The sequence below is a fragment of the Rhincodon typus genome, chromosome 29 (genome assembly GCF_021869965.1).
Source record: "Rhincodon typus isolate 14 chromosome 29, sRhiTyp1.1, whole genome shotgun sequence".
NCBI classification, from domain to species: Eukaryota; Metazoa; Chordata; class Chondrichthyes; order Orectolobiformes; family Rhincodontidae; genus Rhincodon; species Rhincodon typus.
The window spans coordinates 21,207,349-21,229,049 of NC_063360.1; the positions used below are offsets into that span (position 1 = coordinate 21,207,349).

The window sequence follows — 21,701 nt, forward strand, 5'->3', positions numbered from 1 at the left end:
TCTGATACTCCTGTTTATATTTGTCAGCCACGGCTCCCTGACTGGACCAGATTAACAATCAGGGAACTCACGTTGTATGAGGTCCACCTGGTTACAGTTATGTGCAAGTAGTGCATGCAAGCTCTAAGCTGAGCTTTTCTAATATCCCATTGTGCAGACTGGTAAACCAGTTGGCTGTGTGAACACAAGGAGATTTTGCCAATTCTATTTTCATTTCAAAATAGATTTACAGTGTAAGCTTTTAAGAAATGGTTGAAACGCTCTGTCTTAGATTTCAGTCAGAATAGAAGAAAACCTGGAACTAAAATGGCCATTTGGTTTATCAAGACAACTCCTTCCACAGACTTCTGAACAATTCACCCAGCTTGCTTTCGTTGTTAACTTCATTCAAGTCTTGATTAGCTGGAATGGGCAGTGTGTATAAATGTTGCAGGGATCCTGTGCAAATGCAGTGCTTTTTATACATCCAGATAAAGGTTGTTTCCAAACAAACACGTTATCAAACTGCAGTGAGTTATTTTTCTACTGTTTACTGATTTATCTGACGATCTCCCTCTGAGTTGTTGGCACATTAGTTATTGCATTCCACCCAGTAGTGAGATAAGTAAACCTATTTCAGGACAGTTAAACACTTCATAAACATATGTATCATGTGCACGAACAGTGCCTATTATGTAAGAGGAGTCATTATTAATGAACTTCCTAGAATTTGGGAGATAATCAGTAGTTTAATTGTGTCAATTTTTGTTAGAAGCCCAGATCAGGCCATACCTTGTCATGTATAGGTGTTATAAGATTTCTTTTATTCTAATACTCTGATATCTTTGTAAGAAAAACTAACTTACTATTTACCTCTCTAATTGCTCTCAGGATCTGTTTGTGAACTTTCTGTGAACCATGTAGAAGAATACCCAGGTTGAATGCAAACATTTTCCATAAGACCTTGAGCAGAAAGAGGTGCCATTCAGCCCACTGAGACAGCTGTGCCATTTAATGAGATCATAGCTAATTTGATAACCCTCAACTCTGCTTTCCTGCTTTCCCCCACACCTTTAATTTCTCCTACTGATTAAACATCTGTTTGTCCTAGCTTTGAATATACTTGCTGACTCAGTCTCTACAGCCCTCTGCAGTAAAGAATTCCACAGATTCACTACTCTCTGGGACAAGAAATCTCTGTTCATCTCGGTTTTAAATTGATGACATTATGGCCTCTTATCCTCAACTTTCCCACATAAGGAAACACCTCTCAGCATCCACTCTGGCAAACCTCCTTTCTATAAGGTCACCATTCACACTTCTAAATTCCAATGAGTACAGGCCCAACCTACTCAATCTCTCATTAGCAAATCCCTCCATACTCAAGATCAAATTAGTAAACCTTCTCTGAATTGAGTTCTGTACCATTCCTTAGATAAGGGCCAAAACTATTCACAATATTTTAGGTCTGGCATATCTAATACCTTGTACAGTTTTAGCAAGACTTTCTATTTTTATCGTTCGTTCCCTTTGAAAGAAAGACTAACATTCTATTTGCCTTCCCTATTACCTTTTTGAATTTGTGTGCTAGCATATTGTGATATGTGCACGAGAACTGACAAATTGCCTTGTGCTGCAACCTTCTTTTTCCAACTAAATAATATTCAGCTCCTCTGTTCTTCCTGCCAAAGTGCATAACCTCACATTTTCCCACATAATATCTGCCAAGTTCTTGCCCATCTATTTCCCACAGCAGACTCTTTGTTATCTTCGCCACTTACTTATTTCTAGACTCTCACTGTTCAAAAAATATTTTTTTAACAAACTTGATAATTTCACGCTTCCCTACATTGTATTGCATCTGCCAGTTTTTGCCAAATCATCCAACCAGCCAATATCTTTCTCTTTGTGGCCTTTTCACCATTTACTTTCGCACCTAATTTTGTATTTTATATCCAACCTGGATACATTACACTTAGTTCCCCTATCTTATCATTAATACAGGTAGTAAAGAGCTGGGGCTTGATGCTAATACTTATGTACATAGTCTGCTGAGTCATTCATGCAAATCAAAAATATTGAGGCCCTGGCACTAATCTCTATGCCACACCTCTGCTACACCTTGCCAACCAGACAATGAGCCACTTATGCCTACTGTCTGTTCCGTGTTTGGTAGTCAGTTTTCTATCCATGCAAATATTTTACCACCCAGACTATGAAATTTTATTTTCCACAATAACCTTGACATAGCACTTCATCAAAAGCCTTCTGGAAATCCATGTACAGTACATTCATTAGTTTTCCTTTATCCACAGCACATGATTTTGATTATGCATGATTTTGCTTTCACAAAGCCATGTTGTCTGATTTCCCAATTTTTTCTGAGTGCCCTGCTATAAAGTCTTAAACAATAGCTTCCAATATCTTCTCTCTGATAGATAGTAAACTAACTGGTCTGCATTTTCATGCCTTCTGCCTCCCTTTTTGAATAAATTATTTATATTCATTATTTTCCAATCTAATGGAACCATCCCTGAATTTAGGAAATTAAAACCAACCCATGAACTATCTCACTAGCTACTGCTTTTAACGTTCTAGGGTGCAGCCCATCAGGATGTGAGAATTTGTCAGACCACAGCTCCAACCGTTTGATCTTTACCCCTTCCTCGGTGATTGTCATTTCATTGAGTTCCTCCGTCCCTTTCATTTCCTAATATACAGCTATTTCTGGGACATTACATACATCCTCTGTAGTAGTGGTGAATGCAAACAGCCTTGTTCAATTCAACTGCCATGTCCTTATTTCCATATTATTTCCCTAGACTCTTTTCTAATAGAACCCATACTCACTTTGTTAATTTTTTAAAAAGCCTATCTGTAGAAGGTCTTACTATCTGCTTTTATATTGATAACTAGCTTTCTCTCATGGTCTAATTTTCCCTCCTTCTTAATATTATAGTCAATCTTTGCTTTTTTAATACATTTTTCTAATCTTTTGGCCTGCCACCTGTCCTTGCACAATGTATACATTCTTTACATTTGATACTATCTAAACTTTGTCAGTTAACCACGGATGGTGGCTTCTCCCTTTAGAATTTTTCTATTTTTTTTGCAATGTATCTATGCTGTGCATTCTGAATCATGACATTCCCATGCATCTGCTGTCGTTGCCCTTCTATAGGGTATGGGATTGGAATATACTATTGGACGAACCTTGGTGAGTTACCATAATGCCTTCTGTAAATAGTACACCCTGCTACTACTGTACATCTGTGGCGAAGGGAGTGAATGTTGAAGGTGTGACTGGGGTGCCAATCAAACAGGCTGCTTTGTCCTGAATGGTGTCAAGCTTTTTTTGTGTTGCTGAAGATGTACTCATCCAGAACAGGTGAGGAGTATTCCATCACACTCCTGACTTGTGCCTTGTAGATGTTGTACTGGTTTTGGGGAGTTAAGAGGTGAATTACTCATTGCAGGATTCCAAGCCTTTCACCTGCTTATGTAGCCACAGTACTCATATGGTGAGACCACTACATTTTCTGGCCATTGGTAACCTCCAGTATGTTGACAGTGGTGAATTCATGATGATAAACCTTTTGAATGACAAAGGATGGTGATTAGAAAATCTTGTTGGAGATGGCCATTGAATGGCACTTTTGTGGTGGGAATGTTATTTTCTACTTGTCAGCCTAAACCTGGATATTGTCCAGGAATCACTGCATTTGGACACAGACTGCTTCAGTATCTGAGGAGTTGTGAAATAGTGCTGAACATTCTGCAATCACCAGTGGACATCCACTTCTGAGTTTATGATGGAGGATTGATGAAGCAGCTAAAGACATTTTAGCCTAACACACTACCCTGAGAACTCCTGGGGCTGAGATGACGCATTCTCACCTCACCTCTGGAATTCAGCTCATTTGTCATGCTTGAACCAAGACTGTAATGAGAACATGAACTGAGTGGCACTGGTGGAACATAAACTGGGCATCAGTAAGCAGGTTATCATTGACCAAATGCCGTTTGATAGAACTGTTGATGTACCTTCCATCACTTTACTGATGATCAACAGTAATCAATTAAAAGTAGGGCCTTGGTAGTGTAGAATGGAGAGATCTGGGGTGCAGGCACATAATTCTTTGAAGTTTGCGTCACATGATAACAGGGTAGTTAAGAAGGCATTTAGCATGCTTGCCCTCATTGCTCAGACTTTTGAGTATAGGAGTTAGGGCATCATGTTGAGGTTGTATAGGATGTTGGTGAGGTCTCTTATGGACTACTGTGTCCTTTTCTGGTCGCCCTGTTATGAGAAGGATATTATTAAGCTAGAGAGGGTTCAGACAAGATTTACTAGGATGTTGCTGTGACTGAAGGGTTTGAGTTATAAAGAAAGGCTGGATAGTCAGGGACTTTTTCACTGGAGTGTAGAGGGTTGAGGGATGATATTATAGAAGTTTATAAAATCATGAAGAGTGTAGATAAAGTGAATGGCAGGTGTCTTTTTCCTAGGGTTGGGAACTTCAAGACAAGGGGGCATATTTTTATGAGAAGAGAATAGATTTAAAAGAGTCATGGAGGCAACATTTTTACACAGAGAGTGTTTTTTTATGTGGAATGAACTTCCAGAGGAAGTAATGAATACAAGTACAGTTACAAGACATGTTTAAAAGACATTTGGATAAGTACATGAATAAGAAATGTTTGGAAGGATATGGGTCAAGCACAGGCAGATGGGACTAGTTTAATTTGGGATCATGGTCGGATGGACTGGTTGGATCGAAGGGGCTGTGTGACTCTATGATTCTATGACTCTGTAAGAGCAGATTGATGCAGCATTAATTGGCCTGGTTGCATTTGTCCTGATTTTAATGTACAGTACTTAACTGGGAAATTTTCCATTGTTGGGTCGATGCCAGTGTTGCAGCTGTATAGGAATAGCTTGACTAGGAACTGGCAAATTCTGGAGCACACATCTTCAGTACTATTGCCAGAATGTTGTCAGGGTCCCTAGCCTTTGCATTATCCAGAGCCTCCAGCTGTTTTTGATATCACGTGGAGTGAATCAAATTGTCTGAATACAGGCATCTGTGATGCTAGGGACCTCTGGAGGAGGCCAGGATGCATCCATACCTGTTGCCACTGGTCCAAATATATCAACTGTTTCTCATAGTTATGCTTATCAAAGTGTGTGGTCTGATGTCCAAGGCAGGACTAATACTTATATACATCTTCTTGGTGCCACGGGCGTATATGTGGTCAACCTTCTTGATAGGATGGAGAGCTGAGTCTTCAACTTCCTTTCCATCAGCAACTCTAATGGTGCTAGTCCACATTCAAGTTGGTGGACCTGTCATTTAGCAGTGCAGTAAGGAATCGGCACTTTAAGGCTGCTCGTGCTCCCTCATCATACTGCCATAACTAGTTCCCTACGTATCAACATGTCATTCATCTGATAGATGACTCCTGAAAGACATTGTAAAATGTGGGACATTGTCGCTTGAAAAATTTTTGAGTATGAGGTGATCCAAAATGGTAATTGTTTGAAGGAAAATCTTCCAAATGGAGTTAGGAATGTGATAAACAATCTTGATTGCTTGACCAATGGAGTCTCATGAAATCTCTACCTGTGGATAAAAACATTAATCTACCACAGGTGGATTTCTCTCACCACTACTTTGTGTAGCTGTGTAAGATCAATACAAATTCAGTGCACCCATTAGTTGTGGATATGACAACTATGTTCCATCAACATTTGGTTGGATTCATAACCAGAGAAGCAGTGCCCATTTTGGTCAAATCTGCAAGCTGTTTCTCAATTTGTTTCATTAAAGGCTTTTATATTACAGTCATAACTGTACTTCTAGTCTGTGGTGCTGTACTGGAGGGTTTTCCTGTGTTTTGAAGCTAAAATGGATGAATCCTGCCTTTTCAATGATTTCACTAGACGAATTTTGCAGTTTGTGACCTTGATAAACAAATTCCTTCTCTGATGGCTTTACTGAATCAATTCCGCACCCCAACTTTAATAAATGACGCATACTTTAATCAAGCCGTAACAAATGACTCACACTATTTATGACTTTAAGAAATGAATCCAACTTCTTTAAGAGTCTTTTACTGAATGTTTCCTGCTGTCTGGTTCTGGTAATGATCCCTGTTTCTTTCCAGTTTATTGCTGGATGATTCCTGCACAAGATGGTTTGAATAAATACTTTGTGCCTTTAACACAGTCTTAAAAAGGTACTCGTGTCTTTTCTGCAACTTTAATAATGTGTTATAATCTTCTTCTTTTGTCAAACCAAGGCTGCTTAGGCTTCAAATCTTCCACTTTGTCACTTTGATTCTCAGTTTGCAATGAACTACAAGAGCAGCTCAAACGCCTGTTACTTTGGATGAACCTGTTGAGGATTTTAATTATTGCAAGGGATCTTTAGACCTCACACTGTCAGGAAGTTAATCAGCTAATAGTCTTCAACCAGTCAGCATGTCCAAAAAGAATGCCTTGGGGGGTGGGGGGGAATACGGAAATCCGCAGACTGCATGAAACTTGGGAAGACGAAGACTTGAGAAGAGATGGTGTGGTGGTAAATGGAAATGTAATAACAAACATAATTGTAATGAGACAGAATTTTGGGAGACATATAATGTGTAAGGGTCTGAAAGGGTTAATACTGAGGAATGCCCGATGCACCACCACTGCACTGAGAAGACAGTGGCTTAGTGATAATGTCATTGGACCAGTAATCCAGTATCCCAGGCTACAGTTCAAATCCTAAAAGTGTAAATGATGAAATTTGAATTCAGTCAAGAAAATCTGGAATTAAAATAAAAGTTAGCCAAAGAATGACCACATAATTACTGTCAATTGTTGTAAAAACCCACCTAGTTCACTAATATCCTTTAGGGAAGCAAATCTGTCATCCTTGCCAGGTCTAGCCTACATGTGATATGAGACCCGGTGCATATCAGTAACTCTTAATGTGGGCCTAGCCAGTGATGCCCACATTCCATGAAAACAAAACTATTAAAAAGGATTTTTTTTTCCATTCTTGGAATGTCAGTGTTATTTACTGAGCCAGGAATTATTGTCCATCTCTGATAGCCCTGGAGAAGGTGGTGGGCAGCTGCCATCTTAAATCGCTGAAGTTGTCAGGGTGTGGGAATATCCACAGTGCTGTTAGGAAGGAAGGTCCAGGATTTTGACCCAAAGAATGGAATATTATATAACTCCAAGTCAGGATGATGTATTGCTTGGAGGAGAACTTACAGATGGTGGTGTTTCAATGCAAATCTGCTGTTGTATCTCTAGATGTTAGAGGTCACAAGTTTGAAATGTACTATCTGAGGAGAGTTGGTACGTTATTGTAGTGCTTCTTGTAGGTGGCATACTGGTCCACTGCACATTAGAAGTGAAGGGAATGAATATTGGAGGGGTGCCAGTTAAGCAGACTGGTTTGACCTAGATGGTGTCAAGTTTCTTTAGTGTTACTGGAGATGCAGTCATCTACACTGGCAGGAGGATATTCCATTGCACTCCCAACTTGTGCCTTGTAGATGGCAGACAGACTTTGAGGAGTCAGGGGATGAGTTACTCACTGCAGGATATTACAACACAGTTGAGCAGAACCAGGTTAACATCTGAGGGCGGATATTCCTCATCACATTTGGGCATAAACATGGGATATGTGGCCATTTGACCCAATCAGTCCACGCTACCGTTTATGCGTCACTCAAGCCTGATCTGAGCTCATCTCATCTAAATCTACCATCATAACTTCCTTCTTATACTTGGTTAGTTTCCCCTTAACTTCATCTAAACTGGTCACTTCTGTTATTCCCTGTGGCAGTGAGGTCTGTATTCGCAATGTAAAAAGGTTTCTTCTGAATCCCCTATTGGATTCCTTGCTGAATATCTGATAGTGAGGCCTCCATTTGTGGTCTTAAACTAGAGTGGCAGGGGACTAGGAACCAGAGCAGCAGGTCAGCAAGTGCAGGGATTGAGGGAAAGGTACATGTTAGGACAGTAAATCAGAAAGAAAGGACAGGCAGAGACAGGTAAATGAACATGATGGTACTAATGGGCTGAAGTGTGTTTATTTCAATGCAAGGAGTATTATAGGTAAAGCAGATGAGCTTAGAGCCCGGATCAGTACATGGGACTATGATGTTGTGGCCATTACAGAGACTAGGTCGGGAGAGGGACAGGACTGGCTGTTCAACGTTCCAGGGTTTTGTTGCTTTAGCCGAGATAGAGAGGAATGTAAAAGAGGTGGGGGAGTTGCATTACTAATCATGGAGGACATATTGGAGGGCTCATCCACTGACACAATATGGGTAGAGCTCAAAAATAAGATGGGTTCAATCACTCTGATAGGATTATACTGTAGGCCTCCCCAACAGCCACCGAGACATTGAGAAACAAATATGTTGGCTGATTATAGAAAGATGCAATGAAAAAAAGAGTTGTCATAAGGGACCCTTGGATAACGATTGAGGTTGTGAATTTACTCAAAAGGGAAAAAGAAGCATATGTAAGTTTAGGAAGCTAAAATCACACAGGGCCCAGGAGGAATGTAGAGAAAGCAGGAAAGAACTCAAACAGAGAATTAAGAGAGCAAAAAGGGCCAAGAAATAACCTTGGCAAGTAGGATCAAAGAGAATCCCAGGGCATTTTATACATACATTAAAAATAAACATAACTAGGCAGAAGGTAGGACCACTCACAGATAAAGGAGGGAACTTGGACTTGGAGGCAGAGGATGTGGGTGAGATCCTAAATGAGTACTTTAGAACATAGAACATGGAACAAAGAACTGTACAGCAGGGTAACTGTACAGCAATGTTGTGCCGAACTTTTACCCTAAACGTAAGGTCTATCTAACCTCCACCACTACCTTATACTATCATCCCTATGCCTATCTAATAGCTGCTTAAGTGCCCCTAATGAGGCCGACTCCACTACTGTCTCCGGCAATGCATTCCACGCCCCGACCACTCTCTGAATAAAGAACCTACCACTGACATCTCCCCTATATCTACCTCCTTTCACTTTAAAACTATGCCCCCTTGTAAAAGTTACCTCCACCCTAGGAAAAAGTCTGTGGCTGTCCACTCTATCTATACCTCTGATCATTTTGTACACCTCTATCAAGTCACCTCTCATCCTTCGTCGTTCTAAAGAAAAAAGCCCTAGCTCTCTCAACATTTCCTCATAAGACCTTCCCTCCATTCCAGGCAACATCCTGGTAAATCTCCTTGGTACCTTTTCCAACGCTTCCACATCTTTCCTGTAATGAGGTGACCAGAACTGGACACAATACTCCAGATGTGGCCCAACCAGGATTTTGTATAGCTGGAGCATAACTTCACGGCTCTTGAACTCAATCCCTCTATTAATGAAAGCCAGTATTCAGCCAGGAAAAGGATATGGAAAATAGTAAGATTTGTGTGGAGCATACTAATACGCTATGGCATTTTGAGATCAAGAAAGAAGTGGTGTTGGATCTCTTGAAGAGCATTAAGGTGAATAAGTCCCCAGGGCCCGATGGTGTCTACCCCAGGTTATTGAGACAGGCAAGAGAGGAGATTGCTGGGGCCTTGACCAAGATCTTTCTATCCTCACTAGCCACTGGAGAGGTCCCAGAGGACTGGCAAGTAGCTAATGTTGTTCTTCTATTCAAGAAGGGAAATAGGAATAATCCAGGAAAGTGTAGACTGGTGAGTCTTACATCGGTGGTTGGGAAGCTATTAAAAGAGAATTCTTAGGGATAGGATTTATGCACATTTGGAAAAGCATGGCCTAATTAGGGACAGTCAGCGTAGCTTTGTGCAGGGCAGGTCATGCCTAACAATGTTGATTGAATTTTTCAAGGATGTGACAAAGGTGTTCACTGAGGGTAGAGAAGTGGATGTAGTCTGCATGGATTTTAGAAAAGTTTTCAACAAGGTCCCTAACGGTAGGCTCACCCAGAAGGTGAAGATGCATGGGGTCCACAGTGACTTGGCCGCATGGATTAAGAATTGGCTTGCGCATAGAAGGCAGAGGGTGGTGGTGGAAGGGTGTTTTGCAGGCTGGAGGTCCGTGACTAGTGGTGTTCTGCAGGAATCCAGATGATACAAAGATCGGTGGTGTGGTGAATAGTATAGAAGGTTGTCAAAGTACACAGTGGGATATAGATCAGTTGCAGGTTTGGGTGGAGAAATGGTAGATGGAATTTAATCTGGGTAAGTGTGAGGTGTTGCAGTTTGGGAGTTCAAATGTTAAGGAACTGTTTACAGTTAATGGCAGGACTCTGAACAACATTGATGTACAGAGGGACCTTGAGGCTCAAGTCCATAGCTCCCTGAAAGTGGCCACACAAGTAGATAGTGTGGTAAAAAAGGTGTGTGGCATGCTTGCCTTTACTGGTCAGTGAATAGAGTACAAGAGTCAGGATGTCACCCTGCAGCTTTATAAGACTTTGGTTAGGCCACACTTAGAGTATTATGTTCAGTTCTGGTCACCTCATTACAGGAAGGATGTGGAGGCTTTGGAGAGGGTGCAGAAGAGGTTTATCAGGATGCTGCCTGAATTACAGGTTATGCTACAAGGAGAGGCTGGAAAAATCTTGTTTTCTCTGGAGCATTGGAGGCTGAGGGAGGCTTGATAGAAGTCTATAAAATTGTGACATGCATAGATAGGGTTGATGTTCAGAATCTTTTCCTAGAGTTGAAATATCTAAAACAAGGGGGCATGCATTTAAGGTGAGAGTAAGAAGTTCAAAAAAGATAGGAGTGGCACATTTTTTTTTACACAGAGTGGTAGGAGTGTGGAACACACTACCAGGGGTGGTGGTGGAGGCATATGCGATAGGGGTGTTTAAGAGACTGTTAGACAAGCAGATGAATATGCAAGGAATGGAGTGATATGGACCAAGGGCAGGCAGGAGGGATTAGTTTAATTTGGTGTCATATTCAGCACAACATCATGGGCCGAAGGGCCCATTCCTGTGCTGTATTGTTCTATGTTCTTGACTACTAGCGGAAGCTTTGGGCTGGATTTTGTTCCAACAGGAACTGGCTGAAGCATCCTTTGTTTCTGAAGGGCAGGCCCAACCAATTGCATTCCTCAGACACTTCACCTGTCAGCATCAGGCCTCCCCCACAACCTAGCCCTCAGTAAGGCGGGAATACCACTTCTAAAGGTTTCCAATCAGAAGCAAACAGCTCTCCATTGCTAAAGAATGCTACCAGCCACACTGGCTGCTGTTTGTAAGGGACTGAGGCCCAGCTCCAGGATAAATGCCCAATCCCAGGACACAAAGGGATCTCCAGAGATGATGGGCATTGGGATCAGAGGCAAGGGCTGGGATAGCTTTGAACAAGCCCCTTCCACCACCTTCCCAATATTGGGTTCTTTCAGCAGCTGGCTACCACATTTCCTGATGTGTACAAATACTACAAACATAGGCATTTCAGAGTCTGGGCTAATACTAAGCAATTTGGTTACAAACAGTAGAGCTGTTTCATCAGCTGGTTATGCTGCAACTGGCCACAGTTAAGGTGGAGTTGTACTCTCAGGTCACATCTTATGACATGGTGATTGAAATAACTCCACGAAGGCCAGTATTACATCACCAAGTCACCTTTTATTTACATACATAGTGCATGACACTGACCCAGCTTGCTCACAGCCGGCTCCTAGAGCGAGGCTCCCTGATTGGGGCTGTTAACCTGGCCCAATCAGGGAACTCATATTCTATAAGATCCTTCTGGCTGACCTCCTTCCGATCACTTCGCCCTGTCCCTCTAAGTCCCGGGACATAGGCCCATTCTTTATTCTGCAGCTTCTCCTGGGCCGTTTTCACAGATACTAACAGCATGTGACCAGACCATGGCCCACCTTTAGTGCCCACAGCTTCTCGGAAGAAATTCATCTTCTCCTAGGGCAGTAATGGCATCAAGGCTGTAACATCTGCCATGTCCATCTCATCCTCAGAGGTTTTTTTGACGACGTTAGTCTGAGACAGAGAACCTACAAGTTCTGACAGCCTTGCCGGATGTTCTGAGGGGCCAGGCATGTTTTGCTCCTGCTGCGTTTGTGAGGTTGCACCTCTCATGTGGTCCACATGCTCGTTCAAGATTGCCTCACCTACCCAAACATTGTATGTCACGGGACCTGACCTCGTGTCAACCACTCCCCTTACCCGTGCCAGGCCATTCCAGTGGTTTCACCAACTTCAGCACTTGAAATAAATGCCTGTCTCACTTAGAGGAATCTTGTATCCGGCATTGGTGTCCCTGATGCCATTTCACCCTCCTCAGGCCCGGGAAGAAGAGGTTCAATCATTTGCGGAGTTTTCTCCCCAAAAGAACTCTACTGGAGCTGTCCCTGTCGCGTGAGATGTGGCCCTATCATGAAACAGGAACCAGGACAGTTTGGTATCAGCCAAAGTCCACGAAGCATACGCTATCGGTCCTTCCTCTCTGCTGGGCCATCGGTGATCCAACACTATCCCGATACCGTACGGGAAGCATCCCATGTCAGCACCACGTCTTGCTTCCGATCGCAGTGTACTAACACTTTAGACGATTATAGCTTAATTTCCCTCAAGGCTATTTCTTGGCTACGAGACCATTTCCAAGGCTGACCCTTTCAGTGGCAGATGTAAGAGTGCCAGGATGGAGGCCAGGTTGGAAATGAATTTTCCACAATATTTCACAAACCCAACCTGGGACACCTTTGATCAACCTCACGTTATCTTCCACTGTGTGTAACACAGTCTGTTGGACTCTGTAGCTCCAGCTGGTCACTCGGGGTGCCTGGAACACATATTTTTCCCTTCTAAGGCATATGCCTGCCTGGGAGAAACATTTAAGTACAATGTCCAATTTCTCTAAATGCTCTTTATTGGTCTTCCTAGTTGTTAGCATGTCACCCAGATAAATGGCCACCTGGGGTAGACCTTGTAAAATGTTCTCCATTGTCTGCTGGAAAATGGCCCAGGCTGACAATACCCGACTTGCCAGTCTCATATTGGTACAAACCGTTATTAATTGTAGCATACTTCTGGGAATCCTCATCTAATTGCAACTGCAGAACACACGGCTCATGTCCAGCTTCATGGAGGACAGACCCCCTGCCAGTTTTGTGTATAATTCCTTTACACAAGGGAATGGGTATCTATCCAGCTGCAAAAAGTGGTTTACCATTTGTTTGAAATCCCCACAAAGGCAAAGTGACCCATCAAGCTTCACAATCGGTACAACCAGTGCTGCCCATTCCACAAACTGGACTGGTTTGATGATTCCTTCACTCTCCAGCCTCCTGATTTCTGCCTGTGCATTTGAACACAAGGCAAAAGATACTGAGCAGGCCTTGCAGAATTGTAGAATTGCTTCTTGTCAACAGGTGAGGTGCTCTGGCCGTTTTGATAGTCCCTAGACCTTCCCGAAAAGCCTCTGGGTATTTAATCAGGACTTCACTCTGGCAGCCATTTCCTAATCAAAAAGTGTTGAGCTAATCAAATTGAATCTTTCTCAATTACTACAGTCAGTGGGAACTGAACCAGCTGCTTCTCATTAGAGATCGAAATCAAAGTTGTACCTTTAATCTGTAAGGGGTTCCCCAGTTAAGGTTCTCACCGGGCCGAGGGCTTATGCAAGCTTAAGGGTTGGAGTCCAGCATGAATTTTGGTGAAGACTGGTTCCATAATCAGTGATATATCCGCACCAGTATCGACCTCCATTAGAATTGGATGACCATCTAACCAGAGGTTTATTTTGATTGGTTCTAATCTGGGTGTTGTTAAGCAATTTAACTGTTCGAAACCAGCTATAGATGGAATTCCCAGGGTGTGCACTCTCCTGGATACCGGCCTATGGTTTCTCTTACTCAATTCAGGCCTAGTTGGATACCAGCAGTGACTACAACGGCCTGCTGGTTTGGATCCTCAAGAAAATTTTAACCATTTGCCTGAGGTTTGGTTTTGTTTTGGGGTTTTGCTGTGGGCTAATCTAGAGTCCCTCCGCCCTGAGTAAGTCTATGCAATTGCCTTCACTCAAGGGGTGTTCCTCAAGCTCAGTCAGCCCGGTGAGGGTACCCATGTCCGTCAGAATACCCTATAATTCAAAAGCTCCATTTGTTGTATTTTCTAACGACAAAGCCAGTTATAGTGCCTGTTTGAAGTCCAATTAGACTTCAGCTGCAGGGCGCTTTTGCATGTTCACATTATTAATCCCACATACCAAATGGTCTCTCAGCATCTCACTTAGAGTTAAACCAAAACCACATGCCTGTGCCAGTCAGCTCAACCTCATCAAAAATCCCAATATGTATTCTTCTTGTTCTCAAACTGCCGAGTAAAACTGATAGATCTCAGGATTCTGAAGAGGCTTGATGTCATAATATTCCTTAACTAAGACCATCAACTCTTAAAAGGTTTTAGTATCCGGTGCCTCTGGGAAAGTTAGGCTCCTAATAACCAAAAAAGCTGCGGGTCTACAGGCTGTCAGGAGAATTACTCGTTGCTTTTCATTTGGCTCAATGTCATTTGCCCAGAAAAAATATACATTCCTTCCAGATACTGGGTACAGTCTTCGACAGCAGGATTGAATGAGTCAAGCTTCCCAAAGAACAGCTTGATGCCATACATGCTTATCCCAACTCAAAGACAACTGTTGCATGCAAATCTCTTCAGGAGTGTTCGTTTCTCTCATTGCCACTGAAATAACTCCATGAAGACCAGCATCCTGTCATCAAGTCACCCTTTATTTACATGTGCATCGTACATGATACTGAACCAACTAGTTCAGAGCCAGCTCCTAGAGTATGCAGAACCCCTGACACTCCAGTTCTTATCTGTCAGCCAGGGTTTCCTGATTGGACTAGGTTAACAGCCCAATCAGGGAACTCATATTTCTAGGAGATCCATCTAGCTGACCTTGCTACAAACACTACAATGATGCTATCGTGAACATGTCTCATAAAGACAGACTGCATAGTGTCTGTGAGACATAACGCAATGGTAGGAGGTGTTGCTTTTTGAATGAGCTGTTAAATAAATGCTCTATTTAGCTGTTGAGGTGAATGTAACAGATCGATTATCCCCAGTGCACTAATATTTATTCCTCAAGATGTTCAATGACTGTGAAAAGCAACATATAATGCAAGCCTGTAGAGTCATAGAGTTGTACAGCATGGAAACAAACTTTTCGGCCCAACTGGTTCATGCCAACCAGATTTCATAAATTAAGCTAGTCCCATTTGCCAGCATTTGGCCTACGTCCCTCTAAACCCTTCCTATTCATGTATCCATCCAGATGCCTTTTAAATGTTGTCATTGTATCAGCCTCCACCACTTTCTCTGGCTGCTTATTCCACACACGCACCACCCTCTGAGTGAAAAGGTTTACCATAAGGTCCTTTTTTTAAATCATTCCCCTCTCACCTCAAACCTATGATCTCTAGTTTTAGACTCCCCTACCCTGGGAAAAAGACCTTGGCTATTCCCCCTTTCCACGCATCCCCCCCCCCCATTGATTTTATAAACCCTTCAGCTTCCGATTCTCAAGGGAAAATAGGCCTAGCCTATTCAGCCTATCCCTTTGCTCAAACCTCCCCAATCTCAGCAACATCCTTGTAAATCTTATCTGCATGCTTTCAAGTTTAACAACATCTTTCCTATTGCAGGGAAACCAGAACTGAGTGCAGTCTTCCAAATGTGGCCTAATCAATGTTTTGTACAACTGCAACATGACATCCCAACTCCTAAGCTCAATGCACTGACCAATAAAGGCCAGTTTACCAAATACCTTCTTCACTACACTGTCTGGCTGTGACGTCACCTTAAAGAAACTATGTACCTGCACGCCGAGGCCTCTTTGTTTGGCATCATTTCCCAGGATCCTACCATTAAGTGCATAAGCTCTTTTTTTAAACAGAGCACTGGCTCTTAGTTGTCTTCACTAGACATGGGTTTTCAGGTATTTATTGCAACTCCAATGCTGTGATGCCAGTTGAGTTCTCTGTTCCCGGACATCACTGAATAAACCTAGAATTCAGTTCCACAACCAATAGCAAATCTTTTAGCTGAGCAATGGAAACAGCCCACCTTGCATGTCATATCTCACAGGTCAAGAGCCACTTATCTGGATCACTCAGTTCCATATCCATTCAACACTGATCTCATATCTTCCTCCACAGTCATATGTCTAGAACTGAACCTGATCAAAAGAGGAATTCATTTAAAGTAAGGAAGTGCTGCAAATGCTAGAGATCTGAAACAAGAGGAACAAAACTGTAAATACTGCCCACTCTAGGTTCAGTTTTTGAAAGAAAAGAAGCATAATATTCAAAGGAACCTCTTCATCAAAAAGGATGAATCCACCTACTAGAAGGGTTAATTTCTTTCAGGTACTGACTTTCCTGCCACATGCTTCCATCTAGTTTAATTCATGTACAACTTTGATTTAAACAACTACTGTAGACAAAATGTGAAGTTCAGAATCTCGAAGTGTAAAGGTTCTAATTGCTTAAAAAGTACATTTGTAGATTCAAGATTCTAATAGGGATAAGAGTCTGGCAACGTGTGAATGCTCATGGTGGTTTTGCAGGAGCTGCTTAGTAGCTGGAGTCTATACAGAATACGGTCAGTGGTTCTCTGTCTTGCAGAAATAGAACCTTCTGGCAGTCTCAGATAGCACCTTAATAACCTCATACAGGAAGCTTCAGTCAACTCTGGGTTATGATGCCTTCCTATCACCAATGTGTTCACCGATCAGATAACTGCAAAGCAAACCTCAACAAAATCAAGCACCTTCCCTATGATGACTACTCTACAAAAAATGAAAGCTGGGAGTGAAAATGACACATTTAACTTTTGAAGAACCATCAAAATGCGCAATTATCATAGTCACATGACACCACTTCAGCATCAGTGACAATATTATTCGACAATTTGATATGGTCACAATATCATTTAAATCCCAGGCAATACTTTAACATTCATGTGTAGTATGTACATTTAGAAACAAAAGGAAGATAGAACTCATATTTAGAATTTATTTTCATGTCCTCATAATGTCCCAATGTGCTTCACGGCAAACGAATTGATTCTGAAGTATAGTTGCTGTTATTTAAATGGGTAAGAGTGGCAGTCAGTTTTCACACAGCAGGGTCATATCTTCAGCAATAAAATGAGTGGTCAGTTAATCTGTTTTGATGATTTTATCAGAGGGATAATTGTTAGTCAGGACAAAGTGCTCCCTGATCTTCTAACGAAATGCCTCAGAAGTCCATATAAAGAGGCAAACAAGACCTATAGACATCAACTCTGAACTATCAGTCTAACTTAGTTGAAGTCCTAGAGTTGGACTTGAACCCACAGACTTAAAAAATGTTGGCTATGAATTACTTCCAAAGAATAAACTCTGAAGGAGAATCATATTCAACTTGAACATTAACTGCTGTTTCTGTTTCCATAGACACAGCCAGACGTGCTGAGCATTTTCAATACTTTGTTTTTATTCAGATTTCCAGCATCTGCAGAGTTTTGCTTCTATGAATTATTTCAGCTGAGTAAGGGAATACATTGACAAGGTCCAGATTCTCAATAAATAAACAAAGAATAAAACTCTACCCTCCCCCAATCACTTTCTAATACATTTCTAACTCTTCCCAATGCTGATGAAAAGCCATTGGCCTGGACAGTACATTGTTTTCTCTCTCCACAGATGCTGCATAATCTGCTGATTACTTCCAGCATGTTTGGTTCTCATTGATAATGTTACTAATTGATAAAGTTGCATTGAATGGAGGAGTGCAGATGCTCTTTTTGCAACTTTCCAGTATCTCAAACTAGCAATGTTTGGGGAAGCATGAAAAGTTGTGAGGGAGGGGCAATATTGTTTGCAAACCATTGAATTGTTATCCACAAATTTAGATAAGCAGATGTATTTGGTGGGATTGATATATGGGCTTGCAGTCGCCTATTGCTCAGAGTACAATTTAGGAGAACGTATCCTGCAAATAAATGCTTTGTATTTTTTAATCACATTGTCCTCAACTCTAGTCTTGGGTGATTCAATGTTAGGAAGCTATCCCCCGATCAGAGTGCAAATGAATGATTTTCTTATGAATAGCTCAATGCAAGAAGCCATAATGGGAACAAGCTGAACTAGTTCCCTCATATAGGTTGTGGTGAACATGGCCAGAATTGATTAAAAAAAATGTGATTTTGCTAAGAATGTAGGCGCCCAATTTAAGATAAAAACCGAAAGAACTGTGGATGCTGTAAATCAGGAATAAAAACAAAGTTGCTGGAGAAGCTCAGCAGGTCTGGCAGCATCTGTGAAGGAAAAATCAGAGTTAACGTTTCAGGTCCAGTGACCCTTCCTCAGAACCGGACCTGAAACGTTAACTCTGATTTTTCCTTCACAGATGCTGCCAGACCTGCTGAGCTTCTCCAGCAACTTTGTTTTTGTCCCCAGTTTAAGATGTCTAGGCAGCAACCAAAAGTCTGATATTACCAAGTGCACCCTTCTCCCAATGCAGGCAGCTATCATGAAGGCTGCATTGCAATCACAAAACACCATGCATTCAGTCCATAGCAGTGCAAGAATAGCATTAGAATTCTAATAGGCACATTAGAAATGAAATGCTGTATTTGAAACACTTAAAAAAATGTTCTTCCCAACTAAAAGTAATTAAGAATTGCAAAATATTGTAAAATATTTATTAGTATGGCACATAACTGATAAAAAAAAAGAAATGTATGCCTGCTTCCATTTAGCAGCTCACTCCCTTGATCCTATTTCAAAAACAGTTGCTGCAAGAAAAAAGAAAAGAAAATGGCCTCCAGGCCTGCTATTCTTTAATCTCCTATCCCAGTTATAAAAATGCTGTCAATGCACAGAACCAAAGATCTTTCTCCATCATCCAACACCATGAAAAATATTGAATATAAAAATTACCATGCTAAATTGGGCTAACTCACCATAGGAATATATGAAAATGCAAAGCAAATTCGAGGTCTATTACTGTTCTATTACCAGAGGAAACCTGTTTCCTTCCTGACATAACTGTATCTGACCATTAGTGTTTTACATTGCCACTGATGCTGCAAGGTGTAAATATATTCCATACAGAACCAGGTTGTGGTTTGCAGTTTTAGAGAACACAATTGCGAAGCTGAATATTCTTTTTGAGTTGTAGTTTTAACAATTTTAATAAAATACAAATACAACCTGCATGTTCAGTTCCAAAAGGGATTGTCTGCTTAAAGTGTGGATGTTGCAAGGACCATGAATGAACTACACTTCCCAAAGTGGACAATAAGAGCATTAGTAAATGTTGAAACTTGTTAACAACTTAAACAGTCTCCAGGTTGAAACAGGGATCTCAGTTGCTTTTGTGGTGTGGTGGTTTAACAGACAAAAATTATACATCCGCTTCACCAGAGGTTTTGGTTGTGCTGTGTACTTATGTGTTGGTTCAGATATGTTTAGGTACAAAAAGCCGAAGTTGATTTAAAGAAGAAAAACATCGATTGCTCATTTTGTGCAACTTTTGGTTTGCATTTTACCAAAAACTTCCCTAGTTATTGACGGCCTCTCTTATACTTCACGATTTATCGGTACGAGTCTGTTGCATCTTGCAAGGTAGCTTACATCACAACTTCCTGATTTAAGAAAGAAAGTCTGGTCATTTTTAACAAGAGAGGAAAAAACACTACTGCCTCTTTTTTTTTGTCACACAGGCAAAGGTTTGCAGCTGGGATGAGTGGAAGCATCTCACATTTGGACTTGAGCAGTCCCTGTTCGCAACAGCAAATCTCAACTTCACAAGACTCTGCAATATTCAACTCAGAAGAATCCACCAGTAGCATAGACTCAGACTGCAGGATCTATGTTAATCTGGGTAAGATCTGGCTAAATTAAAAATAGAAGTCTTGTATAGTGTAATCTATTCCTTTAGCAACACTGCGGGGCTGTATGAGAAGGTATCAACTGGGGAAGGATAAAGGTGAACAAGACGTTGAAATGTGATTTTTAATTTAACAAATGAGTTCCGTTCTTAAATTGCTCTTTAATTAACTACAGGTTTTCTTTGATCATTGCAGTATCAGTTGGCATGAGTGCAGGTTATCAGCTAACACAGTGAAATGAACAATTTTCACTCCTAAGTTTTCAATACCTGTATAAATGTTAAAGTGGTCTGTAACTAATCAGAAATAATTAACTTGAAGAACTTAGTTAACAGAAAGCAAATAACTGGTTGTTTATCTCGTAAGGCAGTTCTCCTATGTTATGCGCTGTATTATGTGAAATTGGGAACCTATACAGAGATTATTGAGAAACGAAATGGTACTAACCGGTACTAAATGAAGCAGGAAGGGTCTGGGATGGATTTCACTTTCCTAATAAGTATTTGAGATTGTTGGGCATGTGGCCACTGTGGATGGCCTTCCTGCCCACATGTGCCCCTGCCACAATTATACCAGTGTTAGGGGTAGCATGCACAGCCCACTCTCCAGTGAGACAATTGAGTCTCTTAGCCTACTTCATGGCCTCATCTAACCACCATTACCCAGTAATGAGAGAAGCTGTGCCACCAGCCTGGCAGGAGTCAGGGCGGCTAGTGGGTGGAGTCTCGTATTAACTGATGCTGTATCATTGAGGAGTTCCCTCCCGAGGTGTACAACACCCCAGCAAGATTACCGTCCCTTCACGACCAGCTAAACCCTGCAATCCCTGCCCTCCTCCAGCCCCTCCCTACCAACAAGCAAAAACATGTACAGAGTTCCAATGCAACACAGCTCAAGGGCACTTGTCTCACAGTTGTAGTGTCCCTGCTGCTGAACTAGAAGGCTTGGCTTCAAATCCCGCCTGCTTCAGAGATGTATCAAAGCACCTCTGAACAGGCTAATTAAAAATGTTCTGCCCTCTTGTAGTGCAGTTGTAGCATCCTGACCTCCAGACTTGGAGACCCAGGTTCAAGTCCCACCTGCTCCAGAGGTGTGTATGACAAACTCGCTTTCCCTTCACAAGATGTCTCTGGGGCTATGACCGATTATCAGCACCATTTCAACGAAAGTAACCTTGTCACGTGATTTATTGATAGCGCATTTTTGGTACCCTGGGACCAAGTCCCATTAGGACACAGTCCAATTTCTAAACGATGTAAGGATTACCTGGAGGCTCCAAGAATTAAAGATTAATCCCCAGGCCATCAGGGAGAAACCCTACGAAAATAAGCAAAGGAACATGGGACCTAATTTCTGTTTTTCATCTTTCTCTTTGAACACTTATTTATTAGTTATAAGAAATTTGGAGATACTGAGGGAAATTGGGTGGAGCTGTTTGAGACTGGAAGTCATGATAAATTCTCTTGGAACATGTCAAATTAGCATTAGCAGCTGTAATAACTCAGTGGAACAGAGTGAAGTGGAACATTGTTATTGTTGAACACCAAATTCAAGCCGCTACTTGTAAAGTACATATGCTAGTCCCAACAAAGGACAGGGAGTTCTGCAGACCTATCCCTGAGTCAGATTCATAATCGGGGTCAGGTGATGAGTTCCATTTAGATATGTAATTGCCAATGAAACTCATATTCAACAAGCTCCATGGGAGATTAATTGGTGATTTCCCCATGAGTCTTGAAGGGGTTAGTAGATCTTAGAGTCTGAGGGTTATCCCTCATTCCTGTGATGATGGGGACTCTTGCATGACTTTGCCCATAG

At 41.6% G+C, this 21,701-nt stretch overlaps 1 protein-coding gene across 1 annotated transcript in view; it reads left to right on the forward strand.

Moving 5' to 3' along the window:
- LOC109914325 (inactive tyrosine-protein kinase PEAK1-like) overlaps positions 1-21,701 on the forward strand; it is a 108,628-nt gene that overhangs the window by 35,780 nt on the left and 51,147 nt on the right. The window contains exon 2 of the mRNA XM_020513908.2: positions 19,716-19,876. Within this exon, the coding sequence (XP_020369497.1) occupies positions 19,716-19,876 (161 nt within the window). The remainder of the gene's footprint in view (positions 1-19,715; positions 19,877-21,701) is intronic.